The following is a 20,087-nucleotide window of genomic DNA, read 5'->3' on the forward strand; positions in this document are numbered from 1 at the left end:
TCAAATGTGGCCTTGATGTTCAGGGCTGTCACTCTCACCTCATCTCTGGAATTCAGCTCTTTTGTCCATGTTTGAACCAAGGCTATGATGAGTTCGGGAACTGAGTGGCTGTGGCAAAACACAAAGAGGGCGTCACTGAGCAGGTTGTTGTTGAGCAGGTGCTGCTTCATAGCATTGTTGATGACCCCTTCCATCACTTTACTGATGATGGAGAGTAGACTGATTGGGTGGTAATTGAGTTGGATTTGTCTTGCTTTTTGTGTACAGGACATACCTGGGCAGTTTTCCACATTGTCGGGTAGTGACCGTGTTGTAATTCTACTGGAAGAGCTTGGCTAAGGCAGCAGAAAGTTCTGGAGCATGTCTTTAGTATTATTGCCGGAATGTAATCAGTGCCCATTGCCTTTGCCATATTCAGTGCTTCCAGCTATTTCTTGATATCACGTTGAATGAATCGAATTGGCTGGAGACTGGTATCTGTGATGCTGGGGACCACTGGAGGAGCCCGAAATGGATCATCCAGTCGACATTTCTGACTGAAGATTGTTGCGAATGTGTCAGCCTTATCTTTTGCACTGATGTTCTCCATTATTGAACATGGGGATATTTGTGGAGCCTCCTCCTTCTCCAGTGAATTGTTTGATTGTCCACCACTATTCACAATGGGATGTGGAAGGACTGCGGAGTTCAGATCTGATCCGTTGGTTGTGGAATTGCTTAGCTCTATTTATATCATCTGGCACACAAAAGGTCGTGTTTGGTAGCTTCATCAGGTTGACATCTTGTTTTTAGCTGTGCCTAATGCTGCTCCAGGCATGCCCTCCTGCACACTCCATTGAACCAGAATTGATCCCCTGGCTTGATGGTAATGATTGAGTGGGGGATATGCCAGGCCATGAGGTTGCAGATTGTGCTGGAATACAGTTCAGCTGCTGTTGATGGCCCACAGTGCCTCATGAATGCCCAGTTTTGAGCTGCTAGATCGGTTCGAAGTGTGTTCCATTTAGCAAGGTGATAGTGCCACACAACATAATGGAGATTATTCTCAATGTGAAGCTGGGACTTTGTCTCCACAGGGCAGTCTGGTGGTCACTTTTACCTCTACTGTTATGGACAGATGCTTCTGCAGCCAGTAGATTAGTAAGAATGAGGCTAAGTATGCTTTTCCCTCTTGTAGGTTTCTTCAACACCTGCCGCAGACCCAATCTAGCAGTTTTATCTTTTAGGATCCGACCAGCTTGATCAGTAATGCTGCTGCTGAGCCACTCTTGGTGATGGACATTGAAATCCCCCACCCAGAGTACATTTTACGTCTTTGCCACCTTTTGTGCTTCCTCCAAGTATTGTTCATCGTGGAGGAGTACTGGTTCATCAGCCGAAGGAGGACGGTATGTGGTAACCAGTAAGAGGTTTCCTTGTCCATGTTTAACCTGAAGCCATGACATTTCATGGAGTCCCGAGTCGATGTCAAGGACTCCCACAGCAACTCCCTCCCAACTGTATACCACTGTGCTGTCACCTCTGCTAGGTCTGTCCTCCCGGAGGGACGTGACATATCCAGGGGTGGTCATAGTGGTGTCTGGGATGTTATCCATAAGGTTTGATTCTGGACGAATGAATATGTGAGGCTGGTGTTTGACTAGTCTGTAAGACAACTCTCCCAATTTTGCCACTAGCTCCCAGATGTTGGTCAGGAGGACTTTACACGGTTGACAGGGCTGTTTGTGTTTCTGCCATTGTCTTTTCTGATCCCAAGGTCGATGCCTGGTGGTCGCTCTGGTTTCATTTCTTTTTGTGGCCTTCGAGCAATTGATATAACTGAATGGCTTACTAGGCTATTTCAGAGGGCAGTTGAGAGTCAACCACATTGCTGTTGTTCTGGAGCCATGCACGGGTAACATGGCAGATTTCCTCCCCTAAAGGACATTAGTAAATCAGATGGGTTTTTCCAACAATTGACAATGGTTTTATGGTCATCAGTTGAGTCTTAATTCCAGATTGTTTTTGTTGAATTCAAATACGACCATCTGTTGTGGCAGGATTCGAATCCAGGTCCCCAGAACACTATTCTGGGTTTCTGGATTAATAATCAAGTGATAATGCCACGAGGCTACCACTCCCCCCACTACAAAGTCTGTCTGTATCCCAATCTTGAATCAGACTGGTTCTGTTTCCAAAGTAGGAATTTGTAAGATGTTATATAGATTGACTGCCTGAAGATCGTGTGCTTTTTGAACAAAATAGAATGTATCTGGAATCACAATTCTGCAAATGCAAATTCACCCCGTAGACTTATATGTGTGTGTGCATGTGCATGTGAGGGAGAGTGTGTGTGTGGTTGGGGTGGTGAGTGAGTGAGTGTGTGTGTGTGTGTGTGTGGGGGGGGGGGGGTGTTTGGAATGGTGGGAGAGTGTGAGTGTGCGTGCATGTGACAGTGTGTTTTTCCATGTGTGCGTGCCTCTTGGAGGGTGTGTGTGTGTTTGAGAGAGAGGAGAGCATGGGAGAGGGTCTGCGTGAGTGTAGTGGGTCACCTGTAGTGTGACATGAACTCAAGGTCCCGGATGAAGCCATCTTCATGGGTACTGAACTTGACTATCAGCCAATTCTGTGTCTTATGATCCTGCTGCTTGATGAAGGAGCAGCGCTCTGAAAGCTAATACCTCCAAATAAAACTTTGATCAAATTAATGTTCAATTCAAAACGATAGTTGAAAAGCAATATTCCACTTTATCTTTGCTGTCTTTTGATGTTTTCAGATGACATAAAGTTTAAATCAGTACTCTGTTTGCAACTGGCTATTAACAGAAAATGTTTGCTAACCATGTGCTTTGCAAGCTCATATCGTGGTGAGTTTCTCCTCAAGAAACAATCAGCATTGACAGTCTTTCAATAAAGCTAGAAGCGATTCTGCTCTCGCTGTCCTAATTTGCAAGAAGTCCTATTCACCCATCCCCATGTGTTTGCTGCCCTACATTGACTCCTGGGCTGTCACTGTCGTGACATGCTCTTATTTCTTTTCATATCTTTGCACGAATCTCTCCCTGCTGCTGTCATCCCCTCAATTGTTACATCTCTTTGAAGTGGCATCCTTTCTCCACTTTTGGTTTCTCATCTGTTGATTGAAGCATTACTTTCAGCTCCTCAGCTTCTCTGCCTCCCTATATTTTTTTCCTCCCTCATTGAAACTTAACTGTTACTGTCCTCCTATATCAAATTTTGTTTTTAAATGCTGTGAAGAACCTGGGAAATTTTCCTATATAAATGTAAAGTAGATGTGTTTATATATACATATATGTATGTTTTATATATTTTGATGACCCATTTATTGTTCCCTTTCTACAATCTATAGACTTGGTCACCAAGCACTAATAATTAACTGTTTACTGTTTTCAATGCTGTAACTACCAGTTTGAATTTTGCACATGGCCTAGGTCCTTTTGTTCGGCATCAGAATAGTAATAACCAGGAATTAAATATATGAATTTTTGGCAAGTTTTGAGAAGATATGATTTTTTTAATGCATTTGTGTATCATGTATATTTGAGCTGAGCTGCTTCCATATTCACTATCATTGAACATTCTTGGAATGAAGGAAACTGTTTATTCAACATGATTTTTATTACTTTTATTTTATTAATCCTACGCTTCTATATTATTCACAAAACATTATTGTGCCAATAAAAAAGATTATTTAGAGTGCAAAGTGAAAGACTTTCTCTGAGACTGACTGAAGGATTGTGTATGCTCAGTGTGTTTATAAATATTAGATCAAATACAAGTTTGTGTTCAGATTTTGCAATTAAAATGGTTGTTTCTGCAGATTGTGCTCATGGTTAAAGACTGCTATGGATAGACCTAATTTGGAATGTGTCCATTGCCAAGAAGTTCAAATGAACACCCTTGGGGGCTAACTGGAGGACAGTTATTAAATTTTCAGAAAATTAAGAAGACCGCTAAAGTTCAGGATTCTATTTGCTATCAAGGTTAACAGGGACTAATTCAAAACTCCTGGTGCTTAAAAAGAAAATATGTTCCAACACCTCACATTTTAAAAACCTCCATGTAGGTCAGATCCCATTTGTATGAAGCAATACACTTGGGATTCAACTCTTTGTGAATGCTCTTTTGCTTAATTGTTGTAAAAGTAACCATGTTTTGATCAGCTGAAGCTGGTCTTCCACTTTCGTACATGTGGATTATATTCTTTTTGATACTAAACTGGAGAAAATTGTGCAGAAATTATTAATACCGTTTATACATGTTGCTGAAACCTAATGGAAGGAAACGTCTAGTTACTGTTTCGTGTTGGCTAAATTTGGAATCTGGGTGGGTTAGAATTACGTCTTGTCTGTTTTATGTGTTGCGGAGCGAGCTGCTTCCAGCTAATATTGCAATAGAGTGCATCTACCAATGTTCCTTCATAGATAATTTTAATCAACCTGTTTGGACTTGCTACGACATATTTATGGAGCAGGTAGGATTTGAAATCAGACCCTCTGGCCCAGAGGTAGAGACACTGCCACTATGTCACCAAAGCTGTAATCCTCCTTTCAACTTTTTAAAAAATAAAACTTTAAAAAGTTAACCACAACCTGGGTGAGGCAAACCAAGCTGGATATTTTTAAATCAACCTGGTCAAAGATAAAATGACACACCTCCAGAGCAGGTGGAACTTGAACCTGGATGGCTTGGCTTAGAACTAGGGACACTACCAGTGTCACAAGAGCCCTAATCTATATTTCTGCACTAAGTTAGGAATTTTTGAATCAACAGTAGTAGAGGATGAACCATGAATAATTCTTCATGAGAAGAAAAACTGGTCTTAACCACTTGTAGTTTATTGCATGACACCAATAGGGTCAAGTTAAATTGTTCAGTTAATGTCAGGAGGAATGATGACAATTGCCATTATTAAAATAGAATGACAGCAAAAGAATGCACAACAGATAGAGACAAACATGTTCAAGAGCTGTCCAATTCGCAGACAGAACATAATGTCTCATATACAGATAAAAATGCTGATCTCATTGGAAAGCCCAACTGGGAAAAAGATGTAACAATCAAAGAAATAAGATGGCAAAGGGATTACCCCATGCAGAGCAACAGGGTGAATGAGAGACACAAAACCACAATATTCATACCATGGAGTTAGTGAAAAGTTTGAGAAGACAATAAATAAGAGAACCTGTAAGCATGATATATCTCGATACTGTAGTTCTCAGAGAAAATAAATTCATAAAACAAGACACATTAGTAAAAAATGAAAAAGTGAGCCCATAACCACAAATCTAAACTGAAACTTGATGGCAGTGTACACTCTATTCAGACTCTACTGGGATATCTTTGCTGAAAATTTGGAAGGAAATGGGCAGCCAAAGAAAGCGACTCTGAAATTGGAGTGATGTAATGCTGACATCACATGGTGGAATTAAGATATAGCAGTTAGAAAGAAACCCAAATCAGAGGCACAGACAAAGGAATACCCAAACCTTGACCCTGACAGTCAAGCCAACCTGTGGGATCCAACATTGGCTGTGAATTTTGAAGGCTAAGGCAAAAACCAAGTCAGCCTGTTTGGAGATCTTTTCTCCCTAATCTTATGCTGAAGGTCTTAGTCAATAAAGGAAAGTGTCTGTCTGCCTCCTTGATCATCTCACATACCTGAACTTTTACCATCAAGATCTGTAACTGTACACTTCAACATTGCTACACAGTTTTCAGACTTTATCCATTTACAGCGTATTCTCTTGCTTTATTTGTTCTCCTTAAAAACATGAGCTAGGATTTTCTGCTGGCCTGACAGTTTTTGATTTGACACTCTTTCTCCCTTCTCTCCTGTCCCGATCAGATCTAGCCTGAGATTGTCCCCCACACCTGGACCCTAACTGAAACCATCACCAGCACAGCCCCTGACCATATCCAACCAGACCCTACCCAACCGACTCATTATTAATCTGGCATCCCAGCTGGAATTCCCCACTTGACACCGATCCAGTTGGCACCTTAGTAACCACCTTACCTACTTTAGTTTGATAGCTGCTGTCAAATTTCAGAAAACAGCAGCTGACTGCTGTGAAAAGGTTTGCCTTCCTCGGACAGTTCTGCACTCCAAAAGAACTGTCAGAACCTAAGTATGGCTTCACAATCCTGAGTGGAATCTCTTCTCAGAAATATGGAGCTCACTCCTTTCATAAAAGACAAGTGCTCGAGTGACACTCTGCATGAGATTGCCATTCCTTGGAACGCTGGTTCATTATTGAGATAGTGCTTTAAAATATTCAAAGGGAGCAATGAAGGATTTAGGAAAGGAAAAATTGAAAAGCAAGAACAGAAATGTCAAGGATGTGGAGTCAAGAAAGTAGAGTGAGTCACAATGGGATAGACAGCTGAATAAAGGTTAAAACATCAATAACTTGGATAGTATCAGGAAAATCCTGCAAATGTGCACAACAAAATAGATGATAACACTTTGAATCTATAATGGCTATTCAATCATTGTTACATAGTGAAAAGATTGGAAATTAGGTCGTCGAGGATTCTTAATTTTCAGAAGAAAATGGAAAAGGATGAAGAGTTGCCTTGATATTAAAAGAAAGGGTGACATCAGTAAAGAGAAGTATTATCATGGTACAGACTAGCGTGCCCTGGTTCTTGTGGTACACTCCTGTGGGTGAAAGTGAGGACTGCAGATGCTGGAGATCAGCACTGAAAATGTGTTGCTGGAAAAGCGCAGCAGGTCAGGCAGCATCCAAGGAGCAGGAGAATCTTCGTTTCGGGCATGAGCCCTTCTTCAGGAATGAGGAAGGTGTGCCAAGCAGGCTAAGATACAAGGTAGGGAGGAAGGACTTGGGGGAGGGGCATTGGAAATGCGATAGGTGGAAGGAGGTAAAGGTGAGGGTGATAGACCGGAATGGGGATGGGGGCGGAGAGGTCAGGAAGAAGATTGCAGGTTAGGAAGGTGGTGCTGAGTTCGAGGGTTGGGACTGAGACAAGGTGGGGGGAGGGGAAATGAGAAAACTGGAGAAATCTGAGTTCATCCCTTGTGGTTGGAGGGTTCCTAGGTGGAAGATGAGGCGCTCTTCCTCCAGCCGTCGTGTTGCTATGGTCTGGCGAGGGAGGAGTCCAAGGACCTGCATGTCCTTGGTGGAGGGGGAGGGGGAGTTGAAGTGTTGAGCCACGGGGTGGTTGGGTTGGTCGGTCCGAGTGTCCCAGAGGTGTTATCTGAAACATTCCGCAAGTAGGCTGCAAGTCTCCCCAATATAGAGGATGCCACATCGGGTGCAGCGGATGCAGTAAATGATGTGTGTGGAGGTGCAGGTGAATTTGTGGTGGATATGGAAGGATCCCTTGGGGCCTTGGAGGGAAGTAAGGGGGGAGGTGTGGGCGCAAGTTTTGCATTTCTTGTGGTTGCAGGGGAAGGTGCCGGTAGTGGAGGTTGGGTTGATGGGGGGTGTGGACCTGACGAGGGAGTCACGGAGGGAGTGGTCTTTTCGGAACGCTGATAGGGGAGAGGAGGGAAATATATCCCTGGTGGTGGGGTCCATTTGGAGGTGGTGGAAATGACGACGGATGATACGATGTATATGGAGGTTGGTGGGGTGGTAGGTGAGGACCAGTGGGGTTCTGTCCTGGTGGCGATTGGAGGAGCCGGGGCTCAAGGGCGGAGGAGCGGGAAGTGGAGGAGATGCAGTGGAGAGCATCGTCGATCACGTCTGGGGGGAAATTGCGGTCTTTGAAGAAGGAGGCCATCTGGGTTGTACGGTGTTGGAACTGGTCCTCCTGGGAGCAGATGCTGCGAGCAGAAGAAGGGTTCATGCCCGAAACGTCGATTCTCCTGCTCCTTGGATGCTGCCTGATCTGCTGCACACACCTGTGGGTGTCAGTTTATACTGTGTTCTTCTGGTTGGTCCAAGTAATCATTCTTAATTGAGAGTTCAAGTGGATCATCTATTAGATAATTCTGATATTTACAACCAAATTCGGTCCTGTCTGCAGTCTATATTGGTATGATCCACATTTCAATCAAGGCAGAACAGCCTGATTGATTTTGCTCTTCCTTAGCCCATGCAGACCAACTCTTAGAGTACTGAGTTCGGATCAAATATGAGACCATCTGAGTTGCATGGCTCAGTATTAAAACAGTATATTACTTCTCCCATCAGATTCTTTGGAGGATCTCAGTTCACAAATTCCTTATTTAAATCTCTCACACTTGGTGGCTGCTATTATGATATGGGTGGTGTAAGCTATTTTGCTTAGTGTGCCCACATGCAAAGAGAGGCAGGTTAAAATTGAGTGACACATTCTTGAAATAAAAAAACAGTCGAGGAAAGAGCTCGGGTGTGCGCAAATAAAATGAGAACAGTATGTTAAACAAAAAGAAATTGCTGGTGAAAGTCAACAAGTATGGCAGCATCTGTGAAGAGAAAGCAGAGTTAACATTTCGAGTTCAGTGACTATTCATCAGAACACCAGCAGTATGTTGGTGTGAATCTCTAGTTCTTAATTCATTTGTTTCACAATATAACTTTTAGCTTTAGCAATTAAAGTTTTTTAACTGTAAAAGACGGGGGCCTCTGGTTAAAACACTTCTGATGTAAATGGAATTTAAATAAACTTGTGTATTTTTTTCCATTTAAAAGTTAGCCTATGTTTACCTTGCAAGTCAGAGTTATTAGTGCAAGAAAACTTGAACAGTCAATTATCTAACTCTGAGCTTGTTATCGAACCAGGGAGTCTTGAGTGAGCATTGTAAAATTTCATTCGTAATATAAATTATTCACGTGAGTTAGAGATTCAGGGTTGTGTTGAAGTTGAATAATTTGTTTACATTTGGAATCATCACAAAGCATGCCATGTTGTGATGGAAATAGTAATTCAGAGTGGAAGCTTGGACAGAAGGTTCTTTTGTTCAATTTGTCTGTGTGTGTTTGCTTTGAGAAGTGGCAGTTCAGTTTGGGTGTCATGAGAAAATCAGATAGTGAAATAAAAAAGCTGAAAATGTGTTGCTGGAAAAGCGCAGCAGGTCAGGCAGCATCCTGGGAACAGGAGAATCGATGTTTCGGGCATAAGCCCTTCTTCAGGAACGTCGATTCTCCAGTTCCCTGGATGCTGCCTGATCTGCTGCGCTTTTCCAGCAAACATTTTCAATTCTGATCTCCAGCATCTGCAGACCTCACTTTCTCCCCAGTGAAATAAAAAAGTACATAAGTCATCACAGAACTTTAAGGCAGAAGACAGCTTGAATAGTCAGCTTGGAAAGAGTTATAAAGAAGCTGTGAGAGTACACTGAGGGAAAATGAATGTGCAAATCAAGGAGAAAGAGCTGAAGATTTCATCTCATGAGGTGATATAGAAAAAATAGTGTATTACTTTGCCTAAAGCTAATCAAAGGATCTCCATGTAATTTACACCTTGAGGAATAGGTGGAATACTAAGATGAATTAAAGTATTGTTGTGGCATACTTTTTGGGTCAGTCCCATCAAAAGTGAATGGGCATTGAAGATATTGCAATATCAGAGCACTCTTGGAGAAAACGTTGAACTTAATTTATAGAGTAAGTTTTTATAGCTATAATGTTACATTAATGGTGCATGCTTTACTTAATGTATCTTTATAAATACTATAAAAATTGTATTTGTTAAAAACAACATTGAAATCTTCCAGCCAATTTTGAAATGTTGGAATGTCAAAGGCTCCTAACAGAATTGTGACAATGTCTCATTCAAAATGTCGGCAATAGTAGTTGAAAGTCTGACACTTAAAATGTCACTTTTTCGTTCTGAAAGTTTTTTTTGAAAGAAGACTCCAAGGTTTCTTGAATTCTCCTGAAACGCTGAAGAGTTTTTCCCTTTTCCCCCACTTTTTGTTTTCTTTTACGCTCTAATACTCATTGTCAGCAATGTCAGTAAAGTGAATAGAAAAACTTATGATCCCTCATGGTACCACTACTAATTTTGCACTGCTTTATTCTCCAGCACTGTTAGAAAACTTTGGAAAGTAAAGTGTCATCAGTCCCATTGAAACATCAAGATACCACTTCTATTAGACTTTTGCCTGTTGCATTTGCCTGCCGGTACCTCCAGTGGCAAATAGGAATATCCTCTGCCATTGGTATATAGGTTGTGACCTTCATTAATAAGCTAACAATATGTTTCTCACATCACTAACCTGTAAAATTCTGTCCTGCACATCAAACTAAATCAATCAACTGGCAGAGCAGCAAATTAAATTCGACACAAAGGATCCAGTTTTGTTTATTACATTGAAGAACATAGGTGCAGGCCTTTTGCTCCCTTGAACTTTCTTCCCCATCCAGTGATATCACAGCTGTGTTTCTACCTCAACTCCATTTTTCTCTGTTACCTGCACGTCCCCCATGTACATTTAACTAAAAGAAAAACAGAAATTGATAGCAAACCTCAACAGGTCTGGCAGCTTCTGTGGGAGAATCAAGACTTAACACATTGAGTTCTGATGACATACAGGCAATTGCCCATAGCTGTGAGACAGAAGTGCTAATTACTGTGTTGCCCTGCACCATCATTAATTACATATTCACTGATAGTTTTCCAGAGCTGAAATCTGGAATTTCAAACTCGCTGTTGTTCTTATGTTGTAGCCAATCATCTGATGGTCTTTGTTTCCTTCTGCAATGAGGATAATACTCCCAATGGATGAGTAGTTTGGCAAACTGGCTGAGCCTGATTATAATCTCATTTGGGTAAGATTTACCATTGTAAAACAACAGAAATGTTTGTATTGGGAGGAAAATGAAAGAAGAGTTGCAACTTGCAGACAATGGTTCTGGACTTCCATTGTGTAAAGGAAAAGTTCTGTTTTCTTGTTGATCTCAACCATTTAATTCCTACATTTTATTTATTAGGACTATGTTTGGTTAGATTGGCATAATCAGCTTTTTGGAGGTGAAGTGAAATTGAGGAAGCACAAGTTGAGAAACATTCCATTCATGTTGGTTGAAGAATCGTGTCCTTTTGAACAATATGTTATTTTACATAACCAATGCTATGCACTCGGGTAAAACTTTTCTCTTGATGTACATGATGTTTTACAACTGTGCAAGTGTCAGACTAATTTGTTTTTCACATGTTCTCCTTTGTAGGTGACAGATAAATCGGTGAAGGCATTTGCAGAACATTGTCCTTTGCTGCAGTATGTAGGTTTTATGGGCTGTTCAGTTACATCTCAAGGGGTCATCCACCTCACTCGGGTAAGTACTAGCCAGAAACTACTTGTTTTAAGTATCTGTAATTATTGACATGTGATCTGTCACATCTTTCATGTTGTGAAGAGTGAACAACAAAATGAGAGAAATATTGATTCTGCTGCTGTTCCTCCTACATGTTGACATAATTTAAAAATTCAGACTCTTGTTGAATTTCATCTCTGATGAGGATTGTTATGAAACAACTGCCATTTGTTAGTAATAATGGTGAAAGTAGAAAATACTGGCAAGATTCAATGGGTTCAGCAGTACATAGGGAAACATTGTTAACTTCTTAGGCCATGATCACTTATTAATATCATCTTCGAACTGCTAAAATGACATCCACTTAGGTATCAGAAAATAAGGTACAAAGTAACACAGAGTTGAGGGTAATTCATTTGCATGTACAGTATAGAGGATTCTTTAACAGATAGGAAGTTGAGATTAGTGAAAAATGGGATATCTTAAAAATGGCAGATTGTAACTACTGGAGTGCAACAAGGATCAGTGCTGTTGTCAAAGTTGAAAGTCATGTATTTAAATTCTATTACAAAGCTGAATGAGAACATAGGCTATGAGGGTGACGCATTGAAGGTCCAAAGCGATGTATAATGTGAGGCTATTCACTTGGCCAATAAGAATAGAACAACATTATATTTTTCAATATGTGATACTTGTACACTTTGATGTTAATGGGAGTTGGTGGTACTTGTACAAGGATTAATGACAGGATGCAGGTATAGCATGTAATTAAGAAAGCAAATTAACACAATGTCCTATATTGCAAAGGTATTTGAATGAAAAATAAGTAATAAAAACAGAAAGTGCTGGAAATACTCAATAGATTGGGCAATATTAATTCAAATTTGAATCATTAGCTGTTTTTTTCCAAAATTAATATCTGACCTGGTGAATACTTGAAAAATTTTCTGTTTTTATTTTGGATTTCCAGCATCAATAGCACTTTAGTATTGTGCAAAACTGACTAAGACTTACTATAATTATGCAGACTTCAAAGATATCACATTTAGAGCAGTACATGAAGTTTTGATCTCCTGTTTCGAAGGAAGGATATGTTTGTGTTGGCGATAGAACAATGATGGTCCAGTGATTCATTCCTGGGTTGAGGAGGTTGTCCTAAAATGAGAGGTTGAGTAATTTTGACCTGTGTTTTCTGGAGTTTGGAAGAATGAAAAACAGTTGCTAAACAGGGTGGATTCTGAGAGGTTATTTTTCTGGAGGTGATGAATATCTTGATGCGCAGTGTTGTGAACAATTTGGAATTGTTTACCCAAGGAAGTTGAATATTCTGTTGAGTTGAATTAAATTGAATTAAATTTATTGTCACATGTTCCAAGGCATAGTGAAAAGCTTTGTCTTGTGAGCAATACGAGAAGATCACAGAATTAAGTAGCATAGCTAAGTGAATAATAGGTAAACAGCGGCAAAAACAAAAACACAAGTACAGGCGAATGTTAAGAGTTTGTGAGTCCATTCCAGTAGGGTAGAAGCTGTTTCAAAACCGGCTGGTGGATGTGTTCAGGCTTCTGTACCTTCTCCCCGATGGTAGAGGTTATAGAAAAACATTGCCAGGGTTGGATGAATCTTGGAGAATGCTGGCGGCCTTTCCTTGACAGTGGGCCTGGTAGATGGATTCTGTAGGTGGGAGGTTGGCCTTTGTGATTGTCCGGGCTGAGTTCACCACTCTCTGTAACTGTCTCCGATCTTGAATGGTACGGTTGCCATACTAGGTAGTGATACGTCCAGACAGAATGCTTTCAATAGCGCACCTATAAAAGTTGGCAAGGGTATTTGCTGTCATGTCAAATTTCCTCAGCTGCTTGAGGAAGAAGAGATGTTGTTGGGCCTTTGTAACCAGTGCATCCACATGAAGATTCCAAGAAAGCTTGGTGTGGATGACCACTCCCAGGAGCTTGACACTCTCCACTCGTTCCACATCTGTGCTGTTAATGTGTAGGGAGGCATGAGTAACATTCCATAGTAAGTCAATAATGAGTTCCTTGGTTTTGCTGGCATTGAGAGCTAGGTTGTTCTCAGTGCACCATTTTTCCAGGTCTTCCACCTCCCGTCTGTAGTCTGTTTCCTCGCCATCTGAGATTCGACTGACTATGGTGATGTCATCAGCAAACTTGTAAATGGCATTCGTCTGGTATTTGGTGATGCAGTCATGTTGCTGAGTACGTGTAAATCTAAGATAACTTTTTGTTGTCTCAGATTCAGAGAATCTGGGAAGTGGGCAAATGGATTTGGATCAAAGGATTAGCCATAATTTCTTTGACTGGTGGAACTTGATCAAGGTGCCATATAAACTAATGCTGGTCCTATTATTACATTCTTATGGGATATAAGGATGTAAACTGCATAGAATTTGATTGCATGTTGTTCTGTACTGATCTTTTTTGTTCGCAAGTGTGACTGATCTTGTTGTGATTAGAACCAGGTTGACCTTGACTATAAGGTTGTTGATTGGGGTTGTTAACCTGGGCCAATCAGGAAAGCCCTGGCAGACCAATATAATTAGGAGATTTAGAATCTCCTCAGTTCAGGCAACTGACTCCGAGTTGACTGGCCATAGCCAGTGTCCTATGCACAAGTGAACATAGAAGGTATAGTTAGTAAGTTTGCAGGTGGCACCAACATTGGAGGTGTCGTGGACAGTGAAGAAGGTTACCTCAGAGTACAATGGGATCTTGATCAGATGAGCCAACGGGCTGGGGAGTGGCAGATGGAGTTTAATTTAGATAAATGCAAGGTGTTGCATTTTGGGAAAGCAAATCAGAGCAGGATTTATACACTTAAGGTAAGGTCCGAAGGAGTGTTGCTGAACACAGACCTTGGAGTGCAGGTTCATAGTTCCTTGAAAGTAGAGTCACAGGTAAATAGGATAGTGATGAAGGCATTTGGTATGCTTTCCTTTATTGGTCAGAGCATTGAGTATAGGAGTTGGGAAGTCATGTTGCGACCGTTCAAGACATTGGTTAGGCCACTGTTGGAATATTGCGTGTAATTCTGGTCTCCTTCCTATCGGAAAGATATTGTGAAACCTGAAAGGGTTCAGAAAAGATTTACAAGGATTTTGCCAGGGTTGGAGGATTTCAGCTACAGAGAGAGGTTGAATAGCTGGGGCTGTTCTCCCTGATGTGGTGAGTGATATGACTTCTGGTTCTTTTTCTGAGAGGTTGGTAAATGGGGTTCAAGTCGATACATTTGTTAATGGAGTTCCAGTTTGAATGCCAGGCCTCTAGGAATTCTCGTGCGTGTCTTTGTTTAGCCTGTCCCAGGATGGATGAATTGTCCCAGTCGAACTAGTGTCCCTCTTCATCTGTGTGGATGGACACTAGTGATGTCATGTCTTCTGGTGGCGAGTTGGTGCTCATGTACCCCAGTGGGGTAGGTGAAGGTTACTTCTTTCCTGTCCGCCTGTCTAATGTAATGTTTGTTGCAATCCTTGTGGGTACTTTGGATATGATGTTCATTCTGCTGATTGTTGGTACAGGGTCCTTTAAATTTATCAAGAGCTTTTTCAGTATGGTGGTAGGTTTGTGGGCTATCATAATGCCTGGGGACCAAATAGCAAGCAAGACAGAACACAAGCGCCTCACTGGAGGCTCACTGATGATGTTACCTAGTATGGTGATGAAATCTATGGAGAACAACTCTACCAGCTCAGCAAGCAAACTTATAACCTGATCCACAACTTGAGCTTCAAATCTTCTCCAAAATCGCCAACATATTATGATCCAGTTATACAAGACATTGCTGAAATCACACCTTGTATACAGTAAACTGGGTGAACAAGATGAAATTGTATGTGCTGGAGTTCAGAAGAGTCATAGGCAATGTGATTGAAACTTAAACAAGCCTAAGAGGTTTCAGTCTTCACCCTAAAGAAAGCCCTCTCTCTCCCAAAGTAAAAGAATGTAAAATTGTAGACAGCAATCTGATGAAATAGATTTCACAAACTTTTTCACACTTCATTTTTTTTGGGGATGAATAAAGTTGGTTTCACCATTCTTTTTAAATCACTGATCCTGCCAATGGTGCTAAGGCGTACCTTTCTATATGATATCCCAAAGGTTGGGTCATTCACATTGATTTACTCTTCTGGAAACCTGTATCAGATGGGCATCCATTCTCATTGTTTCAATTTTATATGGACTGTTTTCTGTTAAAATTCTCCAGGCAGAATTACAAAACTTCTTAATATAAACATTTGTTTGGTAGACAGCTGGAGGGCAGTCATTCAGTTGGAACAGTTAAAATAAAAATGATGCCAAATGATACAGTCTAGGAAGGTCCTGTATTTGATTCAGGAGTTGGAAAATAGGCTGAGACAGCAGTAAGGTTAGACACGATAAGACCATAAGACCATAAGACATAGGAGTGGAAGTAAGGCCATTCGGCCCATCGAGTCCACTCCGCCATTCAATCATGGCTGATGCGCATTTCAGCTACACGATGCTGAGAGCTAAAACCCCTATTCTACAACCAAGTGTTGAACCCCAAGATAAGAATCACAGCAGTGAGTGACAAGATGCCTCTATGCATGCATAGGTTCCTTATTGTTAATCTTAACTAGCTGATATGCTTTTTTCCATTCTACTACCCACTTGATGATGACAATTCCCAGCATGAGAGCTAGAGTGGTTATCTGGCAACTTGCCCCTTGCTTCTCCAGCCCTCAGTCAGCAATGTTGCAGAGCATATTCATGGACAGTAACTGCATGCGGGGTGATGATGGTGAATTAGAGGGCATGGGCTACTGCAGTTTAGGGGTACATCAACCAAGGGGTAATATGGGGTCAGTATGCTGAGCTGTCAGGCCAGGGCTCAGGGGTTAATGTTGCAAAGTGAAGATGTAAATGGCCTCAACAGGAAGTGCAAGGAAAAGGGGAACATAGACGTTCTTGGGGCCCCTTGGTTACCAGTTTGAGCCTTCGTATCACTGTGCCAAGTACAGCACATGGCCTTCCATGCTTGTGCAAGTCATTAGTGTGCTGTGACTGTACTCTGATTGGGTGAAGAAAATGGTTCTTTTCTGCCTGAGCATACAGGCTGTACTTATAAGTGATATGAGGCCCTTCAAGGGATGATTGAATTAATCAGACACTTCGACATTACAGGTTGAGGTAATCATAGCACAATGTATGTAAAATGTGTGCAATGTCCAACTGTGTGGGGTACACATCCCGATCAGAAACAATCTTGATCACATCATTGGTCATTGCATTTTGAAGATAAGATGCTCTAGTTGCTATAGGATGCAGAAGTAATGCAGGTGACCATAAGGGTGATACCTGTGGTGTCAATACACAAAGATAATTCAAGATCTCTCAGGTGCAACATGGTAATGGAACTGATTTCTTCTCACTTTGTACTGTATGTATATATCAACATACTCTTAGGTGCCCATTTTGGGTAATGTAGTGGTGGGAGGACAAGGTATTAGTCGTCACAAAATCACCTACCGTATTTACATGACATGGCTTGTGTTGCATTTGTAAGTGTATGGTCCCTAAGTTAAAATCCATGTAGAGGCATCTGGCCCTCCTTGTTTGGGGGGGATGGTTGTGGAGGGAGGTGGGGGGGGGTGGTAGTGGCGGGGAGTGCTCAGACATGAATGGGAGGGGAGTGGGGTTGGGGGGGGGGGGAAGGTAACTGAGATTGCGATAGGTAGATGAAGGTGGGGGAGAAGGTAATACGTTGGAGAGAAGTGTGGAGTGAATAGATGGGAAAGACGATGGACAGGTCAAGAGGGCGGTTCCGAGTTGGAGGCTTGGGACTGGAATAATGTGGGAGGAGGGGAAAATGACGAAACTGGTGAAATCCACATTAACCCTGTGCAGTTGCAGGGTCCCAAAGCGGAAAATTAGGCGTTCTTCCTCCAGGCATCGGGTGGTAACAGTTTGGTGATGGAGGAGGCCCAGGACCTGCATGTTCTTGGCGGAGTGGGAGGGGGTGTTGAAGTGTTCAGCTACGGGACGATGGGGTTGGTTTGTGCTCAATATTGGAAATGTGCTCAATAAATCCAGCTATTGCAGGGGTTAGTAATGCTTTTGCTGCACTGCATTGAAAGGGACATAGTTACAGAATAAAGGGGCACTCTTTTAAAACTGCTAAGAAAATTTCATCTCTCAGAAGGTTGTGAATGTCTGAAATTCTCTACCTGGTGATGTGAAAGATAGATTACTAAAAGTATTTAGAGAGAAAATAGATTTTTGAAATGTTGAGAAGTTGAGGGTTGAGAGGAACTAGCAGTAAAGAGGAGTTTAGGCCTAGGGCAGATCAGCCTCCTATTTCTTATATCATGTCATTGTCCATATTTTGGCACAACATAATGAAGAGTAACTCCTGGCTAGTAGTGCTTGACCGGGTGCATGGCTGGGGTTGATAATTGGCAGCAGGAATCCTTGGAATTCCTGAGTGCTTCCACCTGTGCAATAAGGAGTATTTGAGGAGTGGGACCTCAGTGAGACGTCGTCCTTATGTACTGAGATAATTGTATGACAAATCTGCCAGGCCTCTCGGGGAGAAACCCTCTGTGAAGCTCAGTGGAGTAGGTTGAGCTTCTGTCGATGCTATCATTCTCCGTTGGGTAGAAAGTGTTGATATCAGTTTCAGCCCTCAGTCCTTTTAGCTACTCAGTGATCGCTGCTATAAAATGTTGTTGATGGATATTCTTACTGCCATCCGAGTAGTTAAATAGCATTTTGCTCATCAAAGGATAAGATACCCCACGAGTAGTACTGTTCATGGACCAGTGGAATTCAGTCAGAGTTAAAATCTGCTTGAGCTGAAACTCTAAATAGTACTCTTTCAAGGTTGAAATGAATCTACATTGAAGTTTGATTTTCTTTACAACTCTCGTTTGAAATTTTCAGCCAAAACGTGAGTTTGATGCTTAACCCTGTTCTGCATAATTGCCAAGGACAATGGATAAAAGTAGGAATAAGGTGTAAAGAATTAAGTTTTCATACAAGGTTAGTCATTAGTTCTTATTTTGTAAAGCAAAGCATGTTTGCTGACTGTTCCTGACTAAAAATGCACACACACTGTTCTCAAAATAACTAACTCTCGTCTGTGAAAGGATTTTCTGAGGTGCTACTTCTGAAGTAGACCCAATTGTACTTTCACTTGAGTTGATACGTGTATAAAGCTAGCTGCAGCTGTTTATGTATAATCATTACTAAGTACAAATATGCCATCATCTGATGGTCACCTTAAATCCATGGAGAAAGTGAGGACTGCAGATGCTGGAGATCAGAGTCAAAAAGTGTGGTGCTGAAAAAGCACAACTAGCCAGGCAACATTCGAGGAGCAGGAGAGTCGATATTTCGAGCATAAGTTCTTCACGTTTGGATGCTGCCTGACCAGCTGTGCTTTTCCAGCACCACACGTTTTGAGCTTAAACCCATGTCGAGATATTATTTTGAAAATGTGTTTATCCTTAAGAATTCTCCCAGATGGTTTGATAGATATATATATCATCTATGAAGGCAAAATTATACACTTTCAAAAGAGCTCACTCTATTATCAAACTTCAAGACCTTTGTCAGAGTGCTGGTAATATGTGCAGGGCTCTGCTGCAACAGAGCATTCTTGTCCAGTTACCTCAGGGCTGAAACAAAAATAATCCTCCTTTCGATTTGGAAATGTTAAGCTCCTCCTGTTAACCCCTCAGGCTGATTTGATAATTTTCATCTATGCTCTCCCTTTGCACTTTGTGACTCAATAGGATTCAGTCTCCTCTTGCAGTCTTAATTATTTTGATATTGGATAATAAAGCAGCTTTGGTCTGATGCTCCCCATTTGACATTGGTCAGGTAAGAGATCGAGCAAATGTGCAATTAAATAAGTCTTTAACAAATATAGAAATTGCTGGAAAAGCTCAGCAGGTCTGGCAGCATCTGTGGAGAGAAAGCAGAGTTAACATTTTGGGTCAAATGGCCCTTCCTCAGAACTCCATAGTTTTCTGTCCATAGATGCGGCCAGACCTGCTGAACATTTCCAGCGATTTGTGTTTTTGTTTCTGATTTACAGCATCCACAGTTCTTTCAGTTTTTATTAAATAAGTTTTTGCTGTGTGTTTGAGAATTTAGATCAGTTTTGCTTGCAAGTGCTTGTTTAACATATCAGAAGAGAGTTTTACAATGGATTCCTTCATGCCAATTACATGGAATGTTTCTTGCCAGTTGATGCCTTCACTCAAAACCACACAGCTTAATAATTGCACAAACTATAGAGAATATCTGTACCTGTGAATGTTCTAGAACTAAGATTTAAAATGAAGGGCAAAATGACTTTTGTATAATCTATTTTTAGTTTTGCAATACTCGAGAGATTTGAAGAGCACAGTGAACTCTGAGTTTTTGTGAAAGGTTTGATCTAAAATGTTAACTCTAATTAATTCTCTAAGATAAGTCTGACCAGCTAAGTACTTGTGAAATTTTTCTATTATTATTTCAGATTTACAACATGCATGCTACATTGCTTTCATGTAATTCTTGTAGTCTGGTATCAAAACTGAAAACATTGCTCCAAATGGGGTCCCAAAAAAGCTCTGTTTAACTGAGCCATCAGTTCCTCACCACGTATCTCAGCCCCTTTGAGATAAAAAAGACTTCTGTTCACAATTGAGATTATTTTTGTACTAATTTATTAGGTTTTCATGATTTGTGCACGCAAACACTTAAATTCTTGTGTATGTTCACAGCTCTGGGTCTCTCAGCATTGAAAATATACTCTGTTTTGTCTCTTTAGAATCCATTTATGAACTCACACTGTTCTCAGTTAAGTCCATTTGCCCTTGGTTCAGTCTGAAAACAAAAAAAAGTCAAA

The 20,087-nt window shown here is 41.2% G+C and overlaps 1 protein-coding gene across 3 annotated transcripts in view; it reads left to right on the forward strand.

Annotated features, from left to right (window-relative positions):
* The window catches only part of fbxl17 (F-box and leucine-rich repeat protein 17), a 791,762-nt gene that overhangs the window by 264,592 nt on the left and 507,083 nt on the right, over positions 1–20,087 (forward strand). For all 3 annotated transcript variants that reach the window (XM_043710307.2, XM_043710291.2, XM_043710299.2), the window contains exon 7: positions 11,124–11,231. In XM_043710307.2, coding sequence (XP_043566242.2) covers positions 11,124–11,231 — 108 coding nt within the window. The remainder of the gene's footprint in view (positions 1–11,123; positions 11,232–20,087) is intronic.

This window comes from Chiloscyllium plagiosum, unplaced genomic scaffold, assembly GCF_037043375.1.
Source record: "Chiloscyllium plagiosum isolate Xiang-an unplaced genomic scaffold, Cpla_swu_hap1 HiC_scaffold_2, whole genome shotgun sequence".
In the NCBI taxonomy this organism is placed as follows: Eukaryota; Metazoa; Chordata; class Chondrichthyes; order Orectolobiformes; family Hemiscylliidae; genus Chiloscyllium; species Chiloscyllium plagiosum.